The sequence below is a fragment of the Phyllobates terribilis genome, unplaced genomic scaffold, assembly GCF_046119375.1.
Source record: "Phyllobates terribilis strain yellow unplaced genomic scaffold, ASM4611937v1 Scaffold_3__8_contigs__length_932513732, whole genome shotgun sequence".
NCBI lineage: Eukaryota > Metazoa > Chordata > Amphibia > Anura > Dendrobatidae > Phyllobates > Phyllobates terribilis.
Window position 1 is genome coordinate 373,034,812 of NW_027362763.1, and position 25,982 is coordinate 373,060,793.

Sequence of the window (25,982 nt, forward strand, 5' to 3'; positions counted from 1 at the left end):
AAGGACGTACTGATAGGGAATCTAGATTGTGAGCCCCAATGGGGACAGTGATGAACTCTGTAATGCACTGTGAAAATTAATGGCGCTATATAAGTCAGTAAAATAACTGTTACAACATTTTCAACAAAATGTTACACTTTACACCAGGGATGCACAACTCCAGTCCTCAAGGGTCATGTTTTCAGGATTTCCTTAGCATTTCACAAGGTATTGGAATCATCACCTGTGCAATACTAAGGAAATCCTGTAAACATTCACTGCTGGTGACTCTTGAGGACTGGAGTTGTGCCCCCCTGCTTTACACCTATATGAGCTTTTATGACACCTTATTCCAAATCTATTGGCATTAATGGGAAATGCATGGTCTTCCCTTTGCAGTGTCTACTCTTCTGAGTAGGCTTTTTACGAGATTTAAGAGGGTCTGTGGGAATTTTTGAACATTCATCCAGAAGAGCATTTATGAGGTCAGAGACCGATTTTGGGCCCGAATTAAGAGGGCCTGATTTGCAACCTCTGTTGTAGTTTATCCCGAAGGTGTTCAATGGAGTTGAGATCCGGGCTTTATGCGACCAGTCAAATTCTTCCACCACAAACTCACCCAACCATGCCTTTTATGGACCTTGCTTTGTGCACTGGGAAGAGTCATTCTGGTGCAGAAAAGGTCTTTCCCACAAAGTTGTAAGCATAGAATTGTCTTTGCTGAAGTATTAAGATTTCCATTCACTGACACTTAAGTGGCATTACAAAATGCAGTCAGGCAGGAAACGTTCTGTCACTTGTCAAACAGATTGCTCCATCAGACTTCCAGATAGTGATTCCGTCACTCCAAAGAACAAGCTCAGTGACTGAGTGCTTTATACCACTCCATCAGATGCTTGGCATTGTGCTTGGTGATATAAGGCTTACATACAGCTGCTCACGTGCACCGTAGGAGACAGTGGTTGCAAGGTAATGCGATTAGGTGCAGCACTCGCTGCTGCTCTTTGCTCAAACCTGATGAAGTCTGGACACAGCAGAAATGCATTACTTTATTCTTCTTTATAAATAAAACCCTTCTCATCCGATGGTGATTGGCTTGCTGGAGCGCCTTGTACCTGGTGAATTTTCCTTTTGCTCAATGTAAAGTTGCTTGGGTGTGTTCTTCAGGAATCCTTCCAGCATGTACCTCTGGCCGATGCTACAAAGGGTTTTTAAAAAAAAAAATAACAAGATTGAGGGTGAGAACGCTACTGTTAGTTTAGCAGTGATCTATGCCGAGTGACATGTAATTGCACTTAGATTAAGTGCCTTTAAGCAGGTATTATATTCATATGACTCGCATAGATGAGGCCTGCTTCTCAAAATGAATCAAACAGTTGCAGACAAGTAAATCCATAGATGAAAAGACTTGGCACTCTTCGAGGATTATCATGAAATAAGTCTTCCAGGAAGTCTGCCAAGAAACTGCTTCTTGGTACTGTTTGTTGGTAGATTAAATTGTTAGGTTGGTAGTTACAATAGATATTATACCTTTTATATCTGTACTAATAAATGTTAAATCAGGGAAAAACTTGCTATTTTAATTTAAGGGAATTTTTTTTTTCTCTGCGTTTTCTTTGCATTTAGTTTTCCAGATAACATCATGCCCAACATTCTGTCCTTGACCAGAGTCACCATAGAGCTGGTGTTTTCCGTTGTGCAGCTACTTGGATTCTAGCTGCCATATAGAAATGTCAAGCCAACTTATATGCTAGGTTATTATAGTGGTTTTCCACTTGTAGAAAAGTGGACCTCTAAACTGTTTTTTATATGTAAAATAACACGCAGACAGTATTCCCCCTCCCCCACTTCAGCTCCCCGCCGCTGTGACGTCATTCTGACTGCACGCAATGCTGCTGCAGATTGCGGAGCTCAGCGGCTTGTACCTTCTACGTCAGCAGAGCCGCTGAGCTCCGTGATTGGTTGTAGGGTGATGTGAGCGATCGACATGACATCACCTTTTGTAGCCAAAACCAGAGCAGCAGTAGTAGGTTATTGCTGTGTGTTATGGTTATTTTATATTGTATTAATCGTTTGGGGTCCAACTTTCTAAAAGTAGAAAACCTCTTTAAATCTAGGTGCTTTATCTCTGAGTAATAATGCAAAGCATACTTTAGGGGGGAAAAGGAGTTTAATCATGTAGCCCCCAGCCAAAGTCCTATATAGGCACCCTTCCCACATATCCCTTGCCAAAAAGAAAAATATTCAACAGAGTGGATGCGATCTCTGCACATACCTGCAGTCACATATATCTCCCAACTTTCAAAGACAGGGAGGAGGACATATATTTTGGAACATGTACAGTAATTGTGTCCCTGCTGAAGCCCTTTGGTATTTTCACCCACTATGATACCCTATATAGTATTATAATTATACCATTGCCCTATATAGTATTATGCACCTCGCACACTACATGATTTATAATTACTCACATAACCCTGTTCCCCTGATGCGCTCCTCCGTTCTGTGCATTATGGAGTGCATGAACTGAGGCTCCTCACAGCAGGCGCAATTCTAGTGATGACATCACCCCTGCTGCACTGCAATGCAAGACATACAGGCTGTATGGTTGAACATGTTGTCGGCGGCCCCCTCTTCCCCCATTGCATTCAACTGTATCTGCAGATACCATTGACGTTGAGACGATGGGGGAGGGAGGCTGTGCTGTTCAACACCGGCCCCATCCCCAACTCACAGGTCCTATAGCGCCTGCTTGGTCTGCCACTAATAGCTGTAGCCACTGGTGGATACCAACAAATTGACATCCCTTGAAACGTTTGTAAGCAAGATATGTTCAATGAAGTATAATGGATGTTTCCATTATTTTTACAGTGAGGCTACTCTTATAAACTGTAGAACATAAGTCCTGGACAGCCTCTTTAAGGCTTCAATTCATTAAGGTTCAATTTTTGAGAAAAAGTACAGAGTAAAAATCTGCTTGCCCATGTGCTACATGTTTATCCTGACCACTGATCTACTCATCACCATCAATATGAATTAACATACTGACTATCATTCTGGTGATAAAGGTAAAAAGCACAAGATCAAAGAATGATTTTTTTGTATTTTGTATTTTACAGATGTACCTTGTGATTTTCCCAGAAGGAACACGATACAATCCGGATATACCGAAGGTTATTGCTGATAGTCAAGCTTTTGCTATGAAAGAGGGTAAGACAACAAAATCCTACGAAGCAATTTTCCATTTTTGTTGGACCAGATGGTGCAATCAATTTTACATAACCAGTTACATTTTTTGGTTATTTTTTTTCTTGTGTGAGCAGTTCAGGACGGTGGCGCTGGGTTCTTGGCACACTAGGTCCTTTAATACCATTTAATCATAATTTACACTTTTTTCATCTGTTTTGCAGTTCTTTTCACCCATTCGAATGAATGGGGAAAAAAGGCTGCAAAAAAAGCGAGGTTTTATGCAGAATTTTTCCTGCCAAGAAACACGTTTTTAATGTGTTTTACCAATAAACTTGCAATTGTCAGGCTTGTTGGCGAGATTGGATACACTTTGCCCCATGAGCTATTTTTTTCTATAGCTGGACTTCATATCAGGATTACACAGCCATGCTTGCGTGGATTTTTTAAAACAAGTACATCAGCCTTATCTGGTCTAAGATATTTATTTAAAAATGTATGAAGACTGTAAAAATGTGATCTGCTTTAAACAATTTTCCCCCTATTTAACAATATTGGACTATGCTGTAGATAAGCACGCTAGGTTTAGTTTCCATGCTGCCACCCCAAGCTCATAGAACATAAAATAATCTATTTTCTCATGTTTTTTTTTTCCATATTCACAGTATAAATACCTGTAAAGCTATATTCACATGTGGAAGATTTGTTGCAGAAATTTCAAACCATTCCATACCGCTCCAATGTTATTTCTGCAGCATGTATGTAAATTTCTGTGTACCTTATTTAATAGGAAAGTCATAGAAGTTTCTGCAAAAAATATAAGATCAGCACCATGTTGGGGTACGTTCACTTGCGGCAGTCATGTGCATTAGCGCTTATTTTCCTCTGAGGTCAAGAAATAAGCCATACGAGACCACTATGGTAAACTTAGAGATGTGCAATACTGGGCGTCGTTATTGAGCGCCTTGATCACGAATGTGTCTATTTTGGGTAAACCATTTCAGACCCAGCAATGTTCTTTGTACACTCACCATATACTGCTGAGAGTGTTTATGGCTCCCTGGCCAAAGACTATCTTATTTCAGGCAGGTTTTTGTTGTTCCAGAGCTCCGTGCGGTTTGGCTGAAGAACACAGGCATTCTTAGCCCTATTGTTGTCGGCCTCTGGTATACTTCTGCGCTGAAGTCTTTTATATTTAGAAATGTGAAATAGTGACTTAAAACAGGATATCAAAGTCAAAGCAGATTTGTGAAGCACGTTGTGCCCAAAAATACACGATTAAAAGTTATTCTCTCACAGGAGAATATGCAAAGTGATGCACAGTCATAGAAAGTATCTCAGAGAATTATCCTCTAAGTCTGTGCATCTGTCTGCGAGGAAGGAAGAAACGGTGTCCTCAATTAACCTTCGAGTGACAGTAATAAATTAATAAGGCAGTCATCATGTGAAGCAAAATCATGCCTGATTCTGCTTAGCATTACTGATTTCATATCTAGGTGCACTAAGCTCTTAGAGGATTCTAACCATGTCTGTATACTGTCTTCTCAATATGAAATAGAGGCCAAGTTAGCCGCACTCATCCCTCCAGGCCTTTGCCTAATACTTTCATCTTTGCCTGGAAAAAAAAAGACAATTTTAAACACTCTTTTTTTTTAAAGGGAATATACCACCAGGTTTTTTCTAACCAATCTGAGAGGAGCATAATGTGGAAGCAGAAACCCTGATTCTAGTGATGTATCAATTACTGGGCTGCTTGCTGTCATTTTGATAAAATCACTATTTTCTCTGCTGTTGATGTGGCAGTTCTCTGAATGCTGAGCTCTATGTAACCCCGCCCACACCACTGATTGGCAGCTTCCTGTCTACACTGTATATGGGCAGAAAGCTGCCAATCAGTGGTGTGGGCGGGGTTATATGCAGCTCATGAATATGCTTGACTACCTAGCAACAGGCTTACTAATCTTCTAGTGATCTAATGCTGTCATTTTATCAAAACTATACTAAGCTGCCCAGTAATTGACACATTGCTAGAATCCGTGTCTGAAAATTAGGTTGCAAAAACCTGATGACAGATTCCCTTTAAGAAGTTTGTATTGATACACCTCTATTTGTTGAAATAGCTGCTGGATATGAACTCTGAAATGGTGATTAAAGAACAATACCCTACCAAAGTGGTTTGTATGTGGTGTGTGTGGAGAGAGAGATACATATATACACGCATACACAGCAGGTGAAATAAGTATGTTTTGCAACAATAAGGTTGCAAAGGTATTGAGATAGCTGACTGGTTTTTACCCGTCATGAGATGTTTCTTGCGTGGCACCTTGCTAATGAGACACCGTTTTGTAGACCATCAGTTGAACCAGCTAATATTATTTGTCACTAAGTGGCAGAATTGCTTTCTAATTACTGATAGATTTCTGCTGGTGTCATGACTTTCCATGGCTTTTTGCACCTCTCTCTCTTCATGTGTCATTTCTCATTATTACATATAACTTAATTTATGGACATCTGTGGTTTGATTGTTTGATTTATTTGCCTGTGTGGATTGGATGGATTGTTACTGACATCTGGAGAGAATTTCATGACAATAGCACTTTTAGAATTATATTTACTTTAGAAAATTGGCGGTGTTCAATACTTATTTCACCTGCTATGTGTATATGTAATCTATGTATAGATAGATATTATGTATGTATACACTCTCACTTTGCTTTTCGATGCTTTTTTGATTCAATGTGAAGTATGTTTATTTTTTTTCCAAACAAATTCTTTGCATCATTGAATGGACTAACTTGGATATCTGATAGACTGCTTCCATAACTAATTGTACAATACATTGTTTTTTTCCTAGGGCTACCCGTTCTTAAACATGTGCTGACACCAAGGGTCAAGGCAACTCACAAAGCGATTGAGACCATGCATGACTACTTGGATGCTGTATATGATGTGACGGTTGCTTATGAGAAGACTACAACTGAGAGTGGCCAAAGGAAAGAAGCGCCTTCCATGACAGGTAGTTTTACAGTATACTGTATTCAATATCTGGACGTGGCTGTGATGCATTGGTTTGCTGTACCATTGACTTTGGAGGGTGTATAGTGCTACCCATTCCTACTCTTTTTACCAGTGTCTACAAAATCTATTCTGGCCAAGGTTTTCTTCAAGGTTTTTCTTCTAATTCCGTATATGATTCTCAAATGGAAGAAACAGATTTGTTTTCTTGAGAGGAACAAAACCTCAAATAAGGGATCACTGATCACATCAAAACGGTGTACTTTATCCTATACATATAATACATGCTGAACTGCATAAATTTACCAGAGTTCATGAAGCCTTAAAGGATATGGACACGTTTGGAGACAATTTTTGTTTTTTAACGCATGTGTTTTGGGCATAAATATTTTTTTCAGTTGGATTTCATTATTTTTTTTGCAGTTTACCTTCTATAGCCGCTGTGTTGCACTGCCTTTTGCTGAATGCAGAATGAGTAAACCCGGAATCCGTCAGTCAGCCCAGTCTGACAAAGCTTTTGTAACACTATTTTTCAGTCTTTTTTTCAGTTGATTTATGACCACATGAAAGCTCAGCTCTCCTTTGATGTGGTCTATCGTCTTAAATCACCAAAAGCTGAGTAAAAGACAACAGTTCCAAATTCTCTATCAGAATGAGCTCTTTGTGTTCTGAGTAAACTCCTTCTGCAGCCAGCAATGAGCAGGGACATAAACAGCAGTAAAGGGGTTATCCACCACTAGCCGACATCCATGTGAGCAGCGGAGACAGGGCACCATGTGCTGCCTTTATTTTACTTGGGGCAATGCAGCAATTAAGATTGGGGTTGCACAGTATTGGACAACTCCCTTTAAAAGGCATTGGGTCCAACATTTTTAATGAAACTCCATTTCAAATAAGTATTGTTAGCTCAAAATACATGCATGTAAATAAAAAAAATAATTCCTCCGAAGGTGTCCATGTGCTTCAAGTGGGTTTTTTAACCAAGTTAAAGGGAATCTGTCATGTCAAAAAATCCTATTAGCCAGTTTTTTTTATATGACAGATTCCCTTTAACCTCTGTCCAAACACTGTATTGGAGCATATGAACCACAAAGGGAGTCTGTTGGGCTGCCATAATGGAAAGTCGCTATGTAGAAGTGGCTCCAGGTCTGGTGAACTTGAGCCATCTTTGTATATTACATAACAGCAGTTTAACCCTATTATAGCCGTATTGGTGCATCTGGGAGAAGGTACTTTCCCTGAGCACCAAAATATGCCAACTCATATTACATGTAATCAAAATGGAGAAAAAAAGAGTTTTTTTGTAGGCGTAAAAAATTACAATTTTATTACATCATTATTAAAAATACACGAGACAATGTAGATAATAAAAGTTAAAATTACATATAGATGGTAGCGATGGTCACTGGTATAAAGGCCAGTAGTCACATCCCCAAAATCCCAAGTTATATCTAAAAATTCCTAAAGGCAGATAGAAAGTAAATCACTCAAGGGAATATAGGTAGTAAGGAATTTTACATATGTAAATAAACAATTTTTCATAAATATGCATAAATACCAAACAGACCCAAATATGTAACCCATGTGACATAACAATGATACTGCCTCCCAATAAGGGGGATTCACATAGGAGAAATATATGATATCAAATCATCTTACCCAGTAAGGGGTCAAAAGTGGACCAGTGATAGTTGGCGCGCAATGGCAGCCCCCCGATGCGCGTTTCGCGGCCCGCAACGGCCGCTTCCTCAAGGGGAATGAGAAGGAATAGGAGAGCGGAGCTCTTATCGGCCATAGTGTCGGTCACGTGTGGCCTCACGTGACCGATCACCTGGTTTGTAGGTAGGCTTGGCCTGGTGCTTGTGAGCGGCGCATGCGCCGCCACCCCCCGCCCCAGGACGCGCACCCACGCCGTCAGGAGCTAGTGCGCAAGCGCAGGCGCACGGCACAAAAAGTAACCAGGCTCCCGCGCGCGCACCAGCCCCGCACAGACAGCTGAGCGCGCGAACCACAACGGAGAGAGCAGAGCACGCGCACAGCACCTAATGCGTGCAGGCAGATCCAGAAGGTAAAGTGCGCACAACTTTCGCAAATCAACATCCGCATAAATAAACAGTGTATCCAATATCTTAATGCAGCATATAAGATGTTCAAATTAGACAATAATTTTCTCATGTCGCACTTTAAATAATCAATCCACCATCTTGATGCAGCATATAGGATGTTCAAGTTTAGGCAGTAATGTTTTCATGTCGCACTTTAAATGATCAGTCCACCAGCATATATAGTCCAGGCCAGTCGTGAATATATGTCATTCAACACAGAGGACCCAATTCTCCGGACATACAATAGAAACTAAGACAAACAAAAATTAGTAAAAATAGGGAATAACCCCATATATGCAGTAAAAAACACACATAGTACCAATGCGCAAAAAATATCTGAAGCACAAAGCAAGAAAAGGGGGGAATGGATACAGAGGAAACTGCATTGATTAAAATCACAATAATTTCACAAAAATGAAGAAAAGGACAGGGACTCATTAAGGCCATGGGGAGATAAAGTGCCCAACATGGTGATCCACTTCGCCTCTGCCCGTGCTAGTGCCTTTCTCACATTGCCCCCCCGAGCACCCATGTGGACTACATCGATTCCACGAATCTTGAGGTACCCGGGGTCACAGTTATGGACCGCCCTGAAATGTCTTGGGATTGTCTTCAATTTGGTGACATCAACCAATGTCCCGCACATGCTCCCACACACGTACCCGGAGTTCTCTAGAGGTCAATCCGATATATATCAGGGAACAATCGCAAGTTGCGTAATAAATCACATTGTTCGTACCACACGAGATATAATGTCTAATGTTGAATTGTCTTGTACAGTCCGAGGACGTGAACGTGGTGCAGGCACGACAGTGGCCACAGGGGAACATACCCAAGGTGGGGCCACGGGAGCCAAAAGGGTTAGATTTTGTCGGGACCTAGTGGCTGGAGACCAGGATGTCCTTTAAGTTATTAGACCGTCTAGGGGTCATTAGGGGATAATCCCCAAGAATTGGTCCCAGGGAGGTATCGGTCGTCAAGATACTCCAATGCTTCATCATTATGTTCCTTATATTATCCCACTCGTGGTTGTAGGTGGATATATATCGTATCTTCTTCTGCCCATCACCACTATTTTCATGTTGTTTATTCGGATACAGTAAGTGATTCCTTGGGGTACGTCTTGCTCGTTCGTAGCCTCGCTTAATGCATCTATTACTATAGCCACGTGATGCGAATCTTGATTTTAAGTCAGTGGCTTGCTCCTCAAATCTATGGTCCGAAGAGCAGATCCGTCTCGCCCTCAGGAATTGCCCGACCGGGACGGCCCTGATTGTTGTTGGGTGATGTGCGCTACTGGCATGAATGAGGGAATTGGTTGACGTCGGTTTCCTATAGATGTCCGTCTGGAGGCGGCCATAATCATCCACCTCCAGACAGACATCCAGGAACTCAATCTTGCATGTGTCATATTTGTATGTCAACCGAATTCCCCACATATTTGAATTAAGCTGTGCCATAAAGCTCTCAAGCTGCCGCACCGACCCACGCCAAAGAAACAAGATATCATCGATATAACCCAACCAGCACAGCACATGGTTAGCGACCTCCACGCCCTCGTCGCCAAAGATCATGTAATATGACATTTCCCTTCCATCAGTCAAGGAAAGGGAAATGCCTGCTTGGTTTCCTATTGCAATATCTACTGTTTGCCTGGATCAGTGCCTACAGTAATCTGCCGATCACCATGGTCTTGCCCTTGCTGAACCCCTTTGCAAAGATGGGACTGTGTCATGTATAAAATGATATGTAGGAAACAATCTTTGCAATCATCTTTGGTTTCAATCAATTAATTAAAAATAATCCTTTAAACTTACTCATGTCCGTAGTCTATTAATCATCTTTTAATAAACTGGAGTAAGTAAGTAGACATTGAGCTGCACTGCATGGATTTATGATGGTGTATTTTAATTCCTACTTTACATTCTCCAGCATGATCATAAGCTTCTCACAGAAAAGTTCTGCTTTGTGTAATCAGTTGTAAATCCGTTAGTGAAGCCTCTTCTTCTAAATAAGATGCATCACTTTGTGCTTCATCGCCAAATGTCTTCCAGGACAAGCAGTTCACTGTGTGACGGTAATTTCCCCTTGAGTTATTATCTCTATTAAAGTGCCGTATAAATATATAGCATCTTCCAGCCATATTCAGGATGTTCCTCAGTCCAGAATGTGTTCCTTTGCCAGTTCTTCCATTTGTTTGGATTCCGGATTAGGTTTATGGATGTGTTGACAAGTATTTCATATTTTCACAAACACAGTACCTAAGAAAAGATTAGTTCTTGAAATCCTTTTTTTTCCCCTTGGCATGAGATAAGGGTACAAATATGTTTGATGAAATCACGTTTTATACTCTAGAATACTGTACATTTTTTATCATATATCACATTTTGCTTTATATGTAATTTACAATAATGACATGCCTTAAATTAAATCTTAAATGTAGATTCCCTGTTGAGTTTCTGAGATTTAATGTTGTGGCTTGTCTCGATCTGCGGTCATTAACATTTATAGGTACATACCGTAAAGTAACTGTGCCAGCACACACTCAAAATCTGCTGACAAAAGGCAAAAAACCTCCATCTGCTGTTTCTGAGAATACGTCTTTTTTTTTTTTTTTTCCCTTTTTTTATTGTAGATGCGACAGTACTGTATAGGGCAGCCTTTCTGCATCATTGTAGTCCATGAACTGTTAAAAATGACCTTTCACCAGTTTGAGCATGTTAAACTGGCCACATCATAGAATAGTGGCCGCAGAGCTGAATAAAATGTAGCTTATATCCTTTTTTTAATTTCTCCTCTTTGTTGCAGAGATATCAGATGGTAAATTTTAGGTTATAATTTGTTATAGTGCAGCTGGGTGTAACCAGAGATTTGTCTCTGTGGGCGTGTATTTCTCCCCCTGTATGACGTTCACCAATTATAAGCAGGCAGCAACATACAATGGAAAAAAGTACACTCCCCCCCCCCCCCCCCCCATAATGGGTTAAAACCGGCTTTCTCCTGTGTGAGACATGTAATGACATACTAGCTGCTCTTATTGCAGAGCTGTGTGTGATTTACAAAGTTGCGGGAGCAGAGATGTGTGATTACATACACCTTTTAGATTTCATCACACAGCAGTCACTGTGGAGGGAGAGGCAGGGCTGAGCTTTGTCATATTACAAACACATCTTCAGCTCTCCTCTTATAATGCTATCTACTCGGATGTATCCCCATCTCCCCACACAGACTGCTGTGAGATGAAAGCTGTATATAATCACACAATATTCTGCAGTGAGAGCAGATGGTTTGTCATTACATGTCTCGCACATGAGAAAGACTGTTCTAACCTATTATTGGGGTGCATTCTTTTTCCACTGTATGTTGCTGTCTGCTTAGGATTTGTCAGTGTGATGCAGGGGAAGAAGTACACGCCCCCGCCAAGTAATCTCTGGTAACATCCAGCTGGGGTTATTTTATGTTACAACCTAAACTTTTTACAAGCTAATATCTCTGCAATGAGAAATAGAAAAAACACAAAAAAAATACGTTTTACTCAGGTCTGCAGCTAGTATTCCTTGATGTGGCCAGTTTAGCATGCTAAATCTGGTGAAAGGTCCTGTTAAAGTACTAATTCCTATAGTGGCCCTTAACCGTTTAGTCGTTTTTCTTTTCAACGCAAAAATCTGTTGGGCTGACACTAGGTGGTGAAATATAGTGTACTGCAATTCTTATATGAATATTATACACGATTTGTGCAGCATGTTATTGGTGTGCTTAGATTTCTTAAACGGAGTCTCACTATCAGAGACATACTGAAAAAATTATGGACCTGTGCTGTGGAGATCACATTAAGGCCACAGCCCCACTATCAGTATTTGGTCAGTGTTCGGTCAGCTTTTTTTCTCAGGAGTGGGAGCCAAAACCAGGAATGGGTGATAAATGCAGAATTGGTGACTCGTTTCTATTTTACCTTTCATAGAATCATAGAATAGTAGAGTTGGAAGGGACCTCCTGGGTCATCTGGTCCAACCCCCTGCTCATTTCACTAAATCATCTCAGACAGATGTCTGTCCAGCCTCTGTTTGAAGACGTCCATTGAAGGAGAACTCACCACCTCTCGTGGCAGCCTGTTCCACTCATTGATCACCCTAACTGTCAAAAAGTTTTTTCTAATATCTAATCTGTGTCTCCTCCCATTCCGTTTCGTCCCATTGCTTCTAGTCTTTCCTTGTGCAAAATGAGAATAAAGATGATCCTTCTACAATGTGACAGCCCTTGAGATATTTGTAGACAGCTATTAAGTCTCCTTTTCAGTCTTCTTTTTTGCAAGCTAAACATTCCCAAATCCTGTAACCGTTCCTCATATGACATGGTTTGTAGACCAGTCACCATTCTGGTCGCTCTTCTCTGAACTTGCTCCAGTTTGTCGATGTCTTTTTTAAAATGTGGTGCCCAAAACTGGACACAGTATTCCAGATGGGGTCTGACCAAGGAGGAGTAAAGTGTGATAATGACTTAACGTGATCTAGACTGTATGCTTCTGTTAATACATCCCAGAATTGTATTTGCCTTTTTTGCTGCTGCATCACAGTGTTGACTCATGTTCAGTCTATGATCTATTAGTATACCTAAGTCTTTTTCACATGTACTGTTGCTTGGCTCTATTCCTCCCATTCTGCACATGCTTTTTTCATTTTTATTGCCCAGATGTAGTACGTTGCATTTTTTCCTTGTTAAAAACCATTCTGTTAGTTGCTGCCCACTGCTCCAGTTTATTTAGGTCTTTTTGAATCCTCTCTCTCTCTCTTCTCTAGTGTTAGCTATCCCTCCTAGCTTTGTGTCATCAGCAAATTTAATCAGTTTACCCTCAATTACTTCATCTAAATCATTTATAAAGATGTTGAACAATACAAGTCCCAGGACAAAGCCCTGTGGTACTCCAATTGAGACATTCATCGAACTGGATGTGAAGCCATTTACGACCACTCTTTGAGTCCGATCACTAAGCCAGTTATGAATCCACCTAACAGTTGCCTTGTCCATTCCATACTTGGTCATTTTTTCAATAAGGATGGTGTGATTGTCAAATGCTTTGCTGAAGTCAAGATATACTATATCTACAGCATTTCCCTGATCCACCCAGTCAGTGATTCTGTCATAGAAGGAAATTAAGTTAGTCTGACATGACTGGTTAGTTACAAACCCATGCTAACTCTGGTTAATCACTTCATTCTTATCCAGGTACTTACATACATGTTGTTTAATAATTTGTTCAAAGATCTTTCCTGGTATAGAAGTCAGACTCACCGGCCTATAGTTCCCTGGGTCCACCTTCTTCCCCTTTTTGAAGATAGGAACAACATTTGCTTTTCTACAGTCTTCTGGGACTTCTCCTGTTCTCCAAGAATTTTCAAAGATTATGGAGAGTGGTTCTAAAATTTTCTTCTACGATCTCCTTCAGTACTCTGGAGTGTAATTCATCTGGACCTGGAGACTTGAACTCATTTATGTTAGCTAAATATTCCCTCACAATCTTTCTGTTTACAAATAACCTGGATTCTTCTATTCCTTTAATAGGACAGTGAAGATCAGTTGATGTTACATTATCTTTCTGAGAGAAAACTGATGCAAAATAGGAATTAAAAAGTTCGGCCTTCTCAACATCCTTTCTTATCATTTCACCATTTTCATCCTGTAAAAATCCTATAGCATCTTCTTTTGATTTTTCTTTTACTTTTGACATACCCCCAAAATCCTTTTTTATTGCTTTTGACATCTTTCAAGCCTTAATTCATTGTCAGCTTTAGCTAACGTGATATGTGCCCTGCAGGTTCTGCAGACTGCATTATAATCTTCTTTAGATATGCCTCCCTCTTTCCATTTGATAAACATTTCTTTCTTTTTAGCATGTGTTTAAGTTCTGTGTTCATCCTGGTTTCCTTAAATGCTTCCCATTCTTCCTACTTTTCGGGATTGTTAACGATTGTGCTTTGAGAATCTCATTTTTAAAAATTTCCCATCCTTCCTGGACATTTTTGTCCTTAAGGACATCAAGCCATTGGATCCTTCCTATTCTCTTTCTGAGTCGCTTAAAATCTGCCTTTCTGAAATCTAACCTTGAAGTTTGAGTCTTCACATGTCTTTCTGCTCTAGTCATCCAAAATTCTATAATAGCATGATCGCTGCCTCCTAGGGTCCCAGCCACTTTTACCTCCTCAACCATTTCCTCCCTGTTTATAAGGATTAGATCCAAAGTAGCAGATCCCCTTGTTTTCTCCCCTACCTTTTGGAAGATAAAGTTGTCAGCAAGAGAGGATAAGAATTTGCTTGACCTGTTAGTTTTACTTGAGAGAGCTTCCCAACAAATGTCCGGATAGTTGAAATCTCCCATGACCACTTCGTCATATTTTTTGGAGAACTTGGTCATTTGATACATAAAGAGTTCATCCATATCTTCAGTTTGCCCAGGTGGCCTGTAGTAAATGCCTACAATGGTGTCCTTTCCGTTGTTCTCTCCTTATATTCTTACCCAATCAGTTTCCACAGAACTCCCAGTCTCTGAAGCTTCAATCTCTGTGCAGATATACGCTTTTCTAACATACAATGCGACACCTCCTCCTCGTTTATCAAGTCTGTTTCTTGCAAATAAGTTGTATCCTTTTAGCCTTGTATTCCAATCATGTGTATCGTCGAACCAAGTTTCAGTGATTCCAATGACATCATATTCCTTTTCCTGCATTAGTAGTTCCAATTCTCCTTGTTTGTTGCCCATGCTTTGTGCATTTGTATAAAAACATTTTAGTTTGTGATTGGTTTCTCTTCCTCCCATATTTTTATTTAATTTTTTTTGTCTTTGTTCTTCCTTTCCACTTCCAGTAGCAGAGATCTCAATAGTATTTGTCAGCTGTATAGCTTTTTCTGGCCTTTTGCTTCCCTTCCCACATTGTTCTAGTTTAAAGCTCTCCTGATGTGTAGCAAAGCGACTTCCAAATACATGTTTTCCAGTCTTCGTAAGGGGCACCCCATCTCTAGCAAGTAGTCCATCATATAGGTAATTCATTCCGTGATCCAGAAATCCAAATCCTTGTTGACGGCACCATCGACGTAGCCAGTTGTTCACCTGTAGAATCTTGTTCCACCTCATTGTTTCATGGCCATCCACTGGGAGGATTAATGAGAAGACCACCTGCGCTCCCAATTCTTTCACTTTCTTGCCTAAGTTTTCAAAGTCGCTGCAGATGGTTTCCAGGTCCTTTCTTGTGGTGTCATTTGTCCCCACATGCATTAGCAGGAATGGGTAGTGATCTGTAGGTCTGAAGAGTCTTGATATCCTGTCAGACACATTTTTAATTTTTGCACCTGGAAGACAGCACATTTCTCTTGAGGTTATGTCTGGTCTGCAGATAGCGGCCTCTGTTTCTCTCAACAGGGAATCCCCCATGACCACCACTCTCCGTTTTTTCTTCACAACATTTATCTTTCTCCATGCAGGAGGATTCTGAGGGCTTACAAGGTTATTCATTGTGGGCAAAGTCTTATCTTGCTGTATTTCTTCATGGTTCTCCTGCATGAGAGCCTGGTACTGGTTCCTGAGCAGTATAGGTGCTGACTGCCTCTCGATCCTCCTGCTTCTCTGGGTCACATGCTTCTATTCCTCTGTTTCGTCAGGTTTTCTCTGATTATTCCTCACCTGGTTTTGGCTCCCACTCCTGAGAAAAACTGCTGAGGGAAGACTGACCAAATACTGATAGCGGGGCCATGGCCTAAGAGTAATTTCCCACAAGGACTTCCCATATTGAGAAGTATTGCTAGGGACATTATGAAAATGGTGCGTTAATCTGCATGGTTAATCTTTTCCAATGAAACCTGTGGAAATAACCACAGCATAATTTGATATGCTGTGGATTTTAAAGGTATTGTCTACTGAAAGTGACTTCTGGCATTGTCTGTGAGATATAACTTAAATGTCTAATAGATGCAAGTACCAGCTCTTAGACCTGCACCTATTTCTAGAACAGGGTTCCACTGATCCCCCTTATATATAGGTCTTCGTCCAACCTCTAGTGGCTGTATTTGGAACTCCCATAGCAATGAATGTAGAGAGCGGACACGTGCGGCGCCATCTCTCCAATCACTGGTGGTCAGATGCTGTCTGGAATGGGGAATAAAGGACATGCTGCTCTAGAGATAGGTTTGGGTCCCAGAAGTGGGACTCGCTTTTGATAGACAATTATGTCATAGTCTGTCGCTGTGCCACAAGTCTTTTTTCTTATATGCATACCTCTGGTACTATTTTCTATTTCTGGACAGTAAGCTCGCTGCATTTTCTCACCGGATGAATGTACCTGAACAGTTCAGGTAGTTTGAGGCATGCCAATCTGTTTTGACACCTTAGGCACTTGCCAACAGCATGGTTTGTTCCATTTAAATGCGGGTCGTATCTCTGAGGGCTATGTCTCTGCTCTCCATCTCTTATGTGAATTTCTGATATTGTTTTGTGAAGCTATGTCCTGTTTTTGTGCACATGTTGAGCTTAAAACTCCTATGTATAAACAGGGAACAGTATGCAAAGCGGCTACTTCACCCCAAATATCATTTTTGGATTGTGAGAAGATACTTTTCTAATCCTTGGCTTTCTTGTTCTCAGTACTTTGTGTTATCAGAGTGCCTTTTGGTTTGATTTTAAACAGTATGTTGGTGTTTATTTCACAATTAGGACAAGATTGGAATACCCCTTTAAGCAGCATGCAGACACTGCGATTTTTTAACTGATTGTTGAGCAATGGTTTGGTTTTGCAGAACAGTTATACTACAAACTTTGGGTGAAAAGGCTGTTCTGTAAAATCAAGAGATCGTTTAACAAAAAAAATACAAACCAGTAGCGTCTTCTCACAGACATACAATTGCTTCTCACAAAATTAGAATATCATCAAAAAGTTAATTTATTTCAGTTCTTCGATACAAAAAGTGAAACTCATATATTATATAGAGTCATTACAAACAGAGTGATCTATTTCAAGTGTTTATTTCTGTTAGTGTTGATGATTATGGCTTACAGCCAATGAAAACACAAAAGTCATTATCTCAGTAAATTAGAATAATTAACAAAAAACACATGCAAAGGCTTCCTAAGCGTTTAAAAAGGTCCCTTCGTCTGTTTCGTTAGGCTCCACAATCATGGGAAAGACTGCTGACTTGACAGATGTCCAGAAGGCAGTCATTGACACATTCCACAAGGAGGGTAATCCACAAAATGTCATTGCTAAAAAAGCTGGCTGTTCAGAGTGCTGTATCCAAGCATATGAATGGAAAGTTGAGTGGAAGGAAAAAGTGTGGTAGAAAAAGGTGCACAAGCAACTGGGATAACCACAGCCTTGAAAGGATTGTTAAGAAAAGGCCATTCAAAAATTTGGGGGAGATTCACAAAGACTGGACTGCTGCTGGAGCCATTGTTTCAAGAGCCACCACACACCGATGGATCCAGGACATGGGCCACAAGTGTTCCTTGTGTCACACCACTCATGACCAATAGACAACGCCAGAAGCGTCTTACCTGGGCCAAGGAAAAAAGACCTGGACTGTTGCTCAGTGGTCCAATGTGTTTTCAGATGAAAGTAAATTTTGCATTTCATTTGGAAATCAAGGTCCCAGAGTCCTGAGGAAGAGTGGAGAGGCCACAATCCACGCTGCTTGAGGTCTAGTGTGAAGTTTCCACAATCAGTGATGGTTTGGGGAGCCATGTCATCTGCTGTTGTAGGTCCACTGTGTTTTATCAAGACCAAAGTCAGCGCAGCCGTCTACCAGGAAATTTTAGAGCACTTCATGCTTCCCTCTGTGCTTGATTGGCCAGCAAACTCGCCTAACCGTAACCCCATAGAGAATGTATGGGATATTGTCAAGAGGAAGATGAGACACCAGACCCAACAATGCAGACGAGCTGAAGGCTGCTATCAAAGCAAACTGGACTTCCATAACACCTCAGCAGTTCCACAGGCTGATCGCCTCCATGCCACGTCTCATTGATGCAGTAATTGATGCAAAAGGAGCCCCAACCAAGTATTGAGTGCATTTACTGAACATACATTTCAGTAGACCAACATTTTGGATTTTAACCCCTTTACAACCCAAGGTGGTTTGCACATTAATGACCAGGCCAATTTTTACAATTCTGACCTCTGTCACTTTATGAGGTAATTACTCTGGAACGCTTCAACGGATCTCTCTGATTCTGAGACTGTTTTTTCGTGACATATTGTACTTCATGATTGTGGTAAAATTTCTTCGATATCACTTGTGTTTATTTGTGAAAAAAACAAATTTGTCGAAAATTTTTAACATTTTGAAATTTTCAAAATTTTAATTTTTATGCCCTTAAATCAGAGAGATATGTCACACAAAAAAGTTAATAAATAACATTTCCCACATGTCCACTTTACATCAGCACAATTTTGGAACCAATTGCACCATGCAGTTTGTTGTGCAATTTCTCCTGAGTAAGCAGATACCCGATATGTGGGGGAAAACCACTGTTTGGGCACATGGCAGGGTTCGGAAGGGAATGAGCGCCATTTGACTTTGTGATTGTAAAATTTGCTTGAATAATTAGTGGACGCCATGTTGCGTTTGGAGAGCCCCTGATGTGCCTAAACAGTGGAAACCCCCCACAAGTGACACCATTTTGGAAACTAGACCCCTCAGGGAACTTATCTAGATGTGTGGTGAGCACCCTGAACCCCCAAGTGTTTTACAGAAGTTCATAACATGGAGCCGTGAAAATAAAAAAATCAAACTTTTTCCACAAAAATTGTTTTAGCCCCAATTTTTTTATTTTCACAAGGGTAAGAGGAGAAAATGGACCCCAAAAGCTTTGTGCAATTTCTCCTGAGTACGCCAATACCTCATATGTGGGGAAAATACAGTGTTTGGGCGCACAGCAGAGTTCAGAGGAGAAGGAGCACTGTGTGACTTTTTGGACGCAAAATTGGCTGGAATCGAGAGCAGACGCATTTGGAGAGCCCCTGATGTGCCTAAATAGTGGAAACCCCCCCACAAGTGACCCCATTTTGCAAACTACACCCCTCAAGGATTTTATCAAGGGGTATAGTGAACATTTTGAACCCAAAGGTACGACACAGAATTTGATAACATTAGGTCATCATATTGAATAAGTTGTCATTAGTCTTGAGCGCAAGTGCTCGCTACTTGAGTTTGCATCGGGTACTCTGGTATGCACCATGTATCGTGGGTTCTCGAGTGACATGCTCGAGTGCCCGCCCGCATGTTTCACGGTTATTAGACACGCAAAAAAAAACATGCGGGGATCGCTCGTGCATGGCAGGCAATCCCAGCAAGGTTTTTTTGGCCGCAAAGCATATGGGGCGGAGACTCGAGCATGTCACTCGAGCACCCGCGATACTCTGTGCATACCCGAGCACCCGATGCAAACTCAAGTAGTGAGTACTTGCGTTCAACACTAGTCGCCATATCGTCGTTTTTTTTTTACTTTTGAAAAAAATCCCTAGCCCAACCCCAACCCTAACCCGAGAGTTTATTTTGTGATTAGACGACTAAATTCTTCGGATCGGTGCGATTACAGCGATACCAGAATCATATCGGGTTTTTATGATTGACAGCTGTCACACACTAAAAGACGCATTTTTTTGTAAAATCTAGTTTTTGCATCGCCATATTTTGAGAGCTATAATTTTTCTATATTTTGTCCGACAGAGTGTTGTGACGGCTTCTTTTTTGCAGGATCAGTTGACGTTTTTATTGGTGCCATTTTCAGGCACGTGACCTTTTTTTGATCGCTTTCTATTCCGATTTTTGGGAGGCAGAATAAACAAAAAAAATCCTGAATTGTTGGTTTTTATTTTTTTATGCTGTTCCGCATGTGGTAAAATTTATAAGGTAGCTTTATTTTTCGGGTCAGTACGTTTACAGCGGTACCACATTTATATTGTTTTTCTATGTTTTGGCGCTTTTACACAATAAAAGCTATTTTATAGAAAACATTATTTTTTTGCATTGCTTTATTCTGAGAGCTATAACTTTTTTTATTTTTCGGCTGATGGAGCTGTATCAAGGCTTGTTTTTTGCGGGACAAGATGGCGTTTTCAGCGGTACCATTTTTATTTATGTTCGTCTTTTTGATCGCGTGTTATTCCATTTTTTGTTTGGCAGTATGATGATAAAGCATTGTTTTTTGCTTCATTTTTTATTTTTTACCGTGTTCACTAAAGGGGTTAACTAGTGAGACAGTTTTATAGGTCAGGTCGTTCCTGAGGCGGCGATACCAAATATGTGTACTTTTATTGTTTGTTTGTATTTTTATTTCATAATATTTATTGATGGGTACATTATATTTTTATTTTTGGTGGATTATTTTTTTTTATTTTTACAATTTTTTTTTTTCACTTTCTGATATTTTTTTTACTTTCTGACACTATTTTTACTTTTATTCTTTGTCCCACTATGGGACTTTCACTTTTTTTTATTCTGATCACCTGTATAGCATAGGGATGGAGCACCATCCCTTTGCTATGCAGGCTGTCAGCGCTGCAGATGCAGAAGATATTTTGGTCATGCATTGCGCATGACCAAAATATCTTCCTGCTGTCTGGTGACCCGAATGTTGTCATGGCAACATCCGGGAAGCCGCGGCAGCCAATGCTGAAGGCCGGCAGGAGAGGTGAGTATCTCGATCACCTCCCCTTGCCACCGCAATGCTGCGATTGACTTCAATCGCAGCATTGCGGAGGTTAATAAAGCTCAAAGCAGTTCGGTTTCCTGGGATCTTCAACTTCTCGAATGCCGAGGTTCTCCAGAGGGATGATACCTCTGGGCTCTTTATCCGTGGTGTACTCAAAATAATACGGATAGTTGTCAGTGAGGATGAACCAGCGCCTCTTCCATGTTTTCACCCGGCGACCCAATTTAAGAAGCCAGCCTTCTCGGTCAGGATTAAAGAAGGTGTGCATGAGGTCATTCCCATCATCTTCTGGGATCTTAAATGGTTCATTTCTGATACTGTCATACAAGTTCCGGGACCGCTCCCAGCACATAGCATCGGGTGTCAGCTGTGACAATCAGCTGACACCCGGCTGCTATTGCCCCTGCGGGCGCGATCTCAAAGACGTATTAATACTTATCAGGCTCTTAAAGCCCAGGTCGCAGATACGTATTAATACGTCTTGGGCTTTAAATGAGTTAAAAACATTTTTCAAGCTGGTGTTATAAAGTATTCTAATTTACTGAGATAATGACTTTTGTGTTTTCATTGGCTGTAAGCCATAATCATCAACACTAACAGAAATAAACACTTGAAATAGATCACTGTTTGTAATGACTCTATATAATGAGTTTCACTTTTTGTATTGATCTGAAATAAATAAACTTTGATATTCTAATTTTGTGAGAAGCACCTGTATCTACCAGCTTTGCCTTCAGTTTCAGGCTTCAACCTCTGATCATGTCTGTATTTAGCGGGTTGCCCTTTCTCGTCTACCTTTTAGATTTTCATCTCTGCTTCACAAAATATTGTCTTGTGCAAAGGTGAATACTAAAATATAAAAATGAAGGAATTTCTATAACATAACATAGTGCTAACATAAATTCAACACACCTAGGGCCACCATCACATAATACTTTGCATCCTAACAGTATATATAGTACAATACATAATATAGACTTTTAATGCGACTAATTACTATAGGCCTCTTGCCTGGTCTGCAAGTTCTTATCAGTGACTTGTTCTTATAGGACATTGTAATCACGTCAGACAAATTGTCCCGTACAGTTGTCCTGTACATTATAAATAGAAGATAAGAAGCCATTTGTTCTGCCATTCTCATGGAAATCATGTTTATGAGAACTTGAGTAGGATTAAATATATCAGTAAAATGTAAAGCATTGGTTCAGAGCAGCATATTCTCAAGCATGAATATAGAAAAAAGAAAGTTGGAGTAATGCTGTAATCATTTTTTATCCATAACATTTGTTTTTACTGTGAGTAGTTTACATGTTCACTTCAGCTTGACCGCTGTTCTATGTTGTAAATCCCTAAATAACTTGTCTGCATAGAAGTGTGCAATTCACAATCCTCACTGTATATTTCTGTGTGTATTATACAATATTTATATGCATAAATGCGGTGGTCGAGATGTTTTTTTAATATATGATGCATATAAAGTCTGCACACACCTGTTATAATGTCAGGTTTTCGTCTTCTAAACAGAAAATCATTCCAAGATGAATCGTATCAGAACCTTTTCCACACTTAACATAATCTGTACAATTCAATTAAAAAATAAACTGAAGACATTTCGGGTGAAAAAAGAATAACTAAATGTGGTTGAATTAATATGCACAAAAACTAACTAAAAACTAATCCTTTGTTGAAGTTCCTTTTTGAATTTGACAGTATTCAGTATTTTTGGGTAGGAGACTATCTATCAGCATTGTACATCTACAATTGGCAATTGTGCCCAGTCTCAGCGCTCCAAATCTGTCAGATTGTAAGCTCAGCTCCTGTTTACAGCCCTCTTCATGTCAACCCACAGATACAATGGCTTGCGGAAGTATTCACCCTCTTGGAATTTTTCATGTTTTACTGCCTCACAACCTAGAATTTCACAGGTTTTTTTGAGGTTTGCATCAGTTCATGTAATAAAACATGCCTACAACTGTGAACATTTGTTTTTCTTTTTATCGTGAAGCAAACAAATAGAACAAAGTAACTGAAAACTTCAGTGTGCATAACTATTCACCTCTCTAAAGTCAGTACTTTGTAGAGCCTCCTTTTACGGCAATTACTGCTGGAAGTTGCTTTGGATAAGTCTCTGAGCTTTCCACATCTTGTCACTGGGTCTTTTGCCCATTCCTCAAGGCAAAATTGCTGAAACAGGTTATGCTCAAGAATTTGGTGTTCTTGAGGTGATGAGCTGTGTTGGTTTGGTGCCAGACATTTACCTTGGTAACCAAAATGTTCCATTTTGGTCCCATATGATCACAACACCTTTCTCCATATATTTGGCAAGTCGTCCACATGTCTTTTAGCACACTGAAAACAAGCCTTACAATTTTTGTGTGTAAGTAAAGGCTTTTTTCTGCCACTCTTCCATAAAGGCCACAGGCCACCTCTATAGAGATGGACGAACCGAAACAGTAAAGTTTGGGGTCCGTAGCGAACACGTACTGTTCGGGCACGGACTTCATCAGGAAGTCTGTGTTGCTATTTGGGTCCGGGTTTTTCCCGCGCTGTCAACTGCATGACAGCGCGGGAGACATGGGGTCTGATCGGCGATAACTTTGTTACCGTGGTCAGAGCGCTGCGGGATCACGCTACCAGCATGATCCCGCAGCTAAAAGCTTACCGCAGGCAGAGGGACCAGCCGATGAGACTATTACCCCCATCAGCCGGCGCCTGCTGTCACTGTAGTCTCTCATCAGCTGGCGCCTGTGCTGAAAGTAAAAAAAAAAAGGAAAGTTAAAATTAAGAAAAAAAAAATATTAAAATAAAAAAAAAACCACATTATACTCGCCTACACCTTGTCCCCGATGCCCTCGTCCACTGCAAAAAATGAAAAAATAAAAATACACCATATACTCAGCTTAACACCTAATCCACTGATGCCCATGTCACTTGTAATAAAGAAAAAATAATAAACCACCATAATCCTCACCTATCCACCGTAATCCCGAGTGTCCCATGCCGATCTCATTAATAGAACAGCCACATCGTTACATGTGACTGCTCTATTCAGCAGCCGGCGATACACTGACAGGAGCGTAATCGCTCCTGCAGTGTATAGCGCTGAGCTGCCGGGAGAGAAGTCACTGGAGTTCATCAGCTGAATTCATAGAGCTATTTACAATGACAGCAGGCACCAGCTGATGGGAGTGGTAGTCTCATCAGCCGGCGCCTGTGACCCATGGTAAGCTTTTTACTGCGGGTCACAGTCACAGCTGTGGGATCACTCTGACAGCGTGATCCCGCAGCTCTGTGACCTCGATATCGATGTTACCACCGATCAGAGTCTGTGTTTCCTGCGCTGTCACGCAGATGACAAACATTTCACTCGAGCATCCGCGATACTCTGTGCATACCCAAGTACCCATTGCAAACACTCGTACCTGTGGGTTCAAAATTCTCACTATACCCCTGGATAAAATCCTTGAGGGGGTGTAGTTTCCAAAATTGGGTCCCTTGTGGGGGGGGGTTTACACTGTTTAGGCACATCAGGATCTCGCCTAACACGACATTGCATCCGCTCTCAATTCCAGCTATTTTTGCACATGGGCACACGGCAGGTACTCCTTCCCTTCCAAGCCCTACCGTATGGCCAAATAGTAGTTTTCCCCCACATATAGGGTATCTGCTTACTCAGGAGAATTGCACAACAAATTGTACAGTGCATTTTTCTCCTGTAAGGATATGTGCAGACGATCAGTAAACACTGCGGATTGAACGCAGCACACTTGCGCTGCATGCAATTCGCAGCGGCCAGATGTTACAGCATAGTGGATGGGATTTGTACAAATCCCATGCCCACTATGCATTCCCATGCTCCTGCGGCTTACCCACGGAGACAGACATGCGGCGCGTCTTCACAGACCGCAGAATGTTAATTTCTCTTGTGGAGATGCTGGTCTCCGCAAGAGAAATTCTACCAGTGCAATGGCTAGGATGCAGTGAAGCCGCATGTGTTCAATGAACACATGCGGCTTCACCTGCGTGCAGGGCTTTGAACGGGGCATCAAGTATGCTGCATTCGAAGCGTTACCATTCCTGATTGTGTGCACATACCCTTACCCTTGTGAAAGTAAGAAAAAAATTGGGACTAAAGTAAAATTTTAGTGAAAAAAAAATGTAAAATGTCATTTTTTCCTTCCACATTCCAATAATTACTGTGATGCACCTGAAGGGTTAATAAACTTCTTGAATGTGGTTTTGAGGGGTGCGGCTTTTAGAATGGTGACACTTTGGGTCGTTTTCTGTCATATAAGCCCCTCAAAGTCACTTTAAATGTGATGTGGTCTCTAAAAAAAAATGGTTTTGTAAATGTTTTTGGGAATAATGAGAAATTGCTGATCAACTTTGAACACTTCTAACTTCCTAACAAAAAATTGTTTAAAAAATTATGCAGCTGTAAAGTAGACATGTGGGAAATGTTATTTAATAATTATTTTATGTGGTATAAGCTATCTGGTTTAAGAGCATAAAATTTAAAAGTTTGAAAATTGCAAAATTTTCTAATTTTTTTGTTAATTTTCGATATTTTTCATAAATATATGCAAATCATATCAACCAACTTTTTACCACTAACATGAAGTACAATGTCAAGAAAAAAAACTATCTCAGAATCATGAGGATCTGTTAAAGCGTTCCAGAGTTATTACCTCATAAAGTGACAGTGATCAGAATTGTAAAATTTGGCCTGGTCATTAAGGTCAAAATTAGCTCCGTCACTAAGGGTCGCTATACGTATATGTATGGACACCTTTGACAAGGAAAATGTTTACTCCCTGTTGTCAATTTATTGCTAAATTTTTAGGAGAAACTGCACAACACAGGTCTAAGAAAGTATTTATTTATTTTACTCACTAATATAGCGCCATTAATTCCATAGCGCTTCACAGACAATATCATCACTGTCCCCATTGCGGCTCACAATCTAAGTTCCCCATCAGTATGTCTTTGGAGTGTGGGAGGAA

The 25,982-nt window shown here is 40.6% G+C and overlaps 1 protein-coding gene across 1 annotated transcript in view; it reads left to right on the plus strand.

Annotated features, from left to right (window-relative positions):
- The window catches only part of AGPAT5 (1-acylglycerol-3-phosphate O-acyltransferase 5), a 79,573-nt gene that overhangs the window by 45,641 nt on the left and 7,950 nt on the right, over positions 1 to 25,982 (plus strand). Inside the window, exons 5-6 of the mRNA XM_073675398.1 lie at positions 3,099 to 3,189; positions 6,020 to 6,181. Of these exons, the coding sequence (XP_073531499.1) occupies positions 3,099 to 3,189; positions 6,020 to 6,181 (253 nt within the window). The remainder of the gene's footprint in view (positions 1 to 3,098; positions 3,190 to 6,019; positions 6,182 to 25,982) is intronic.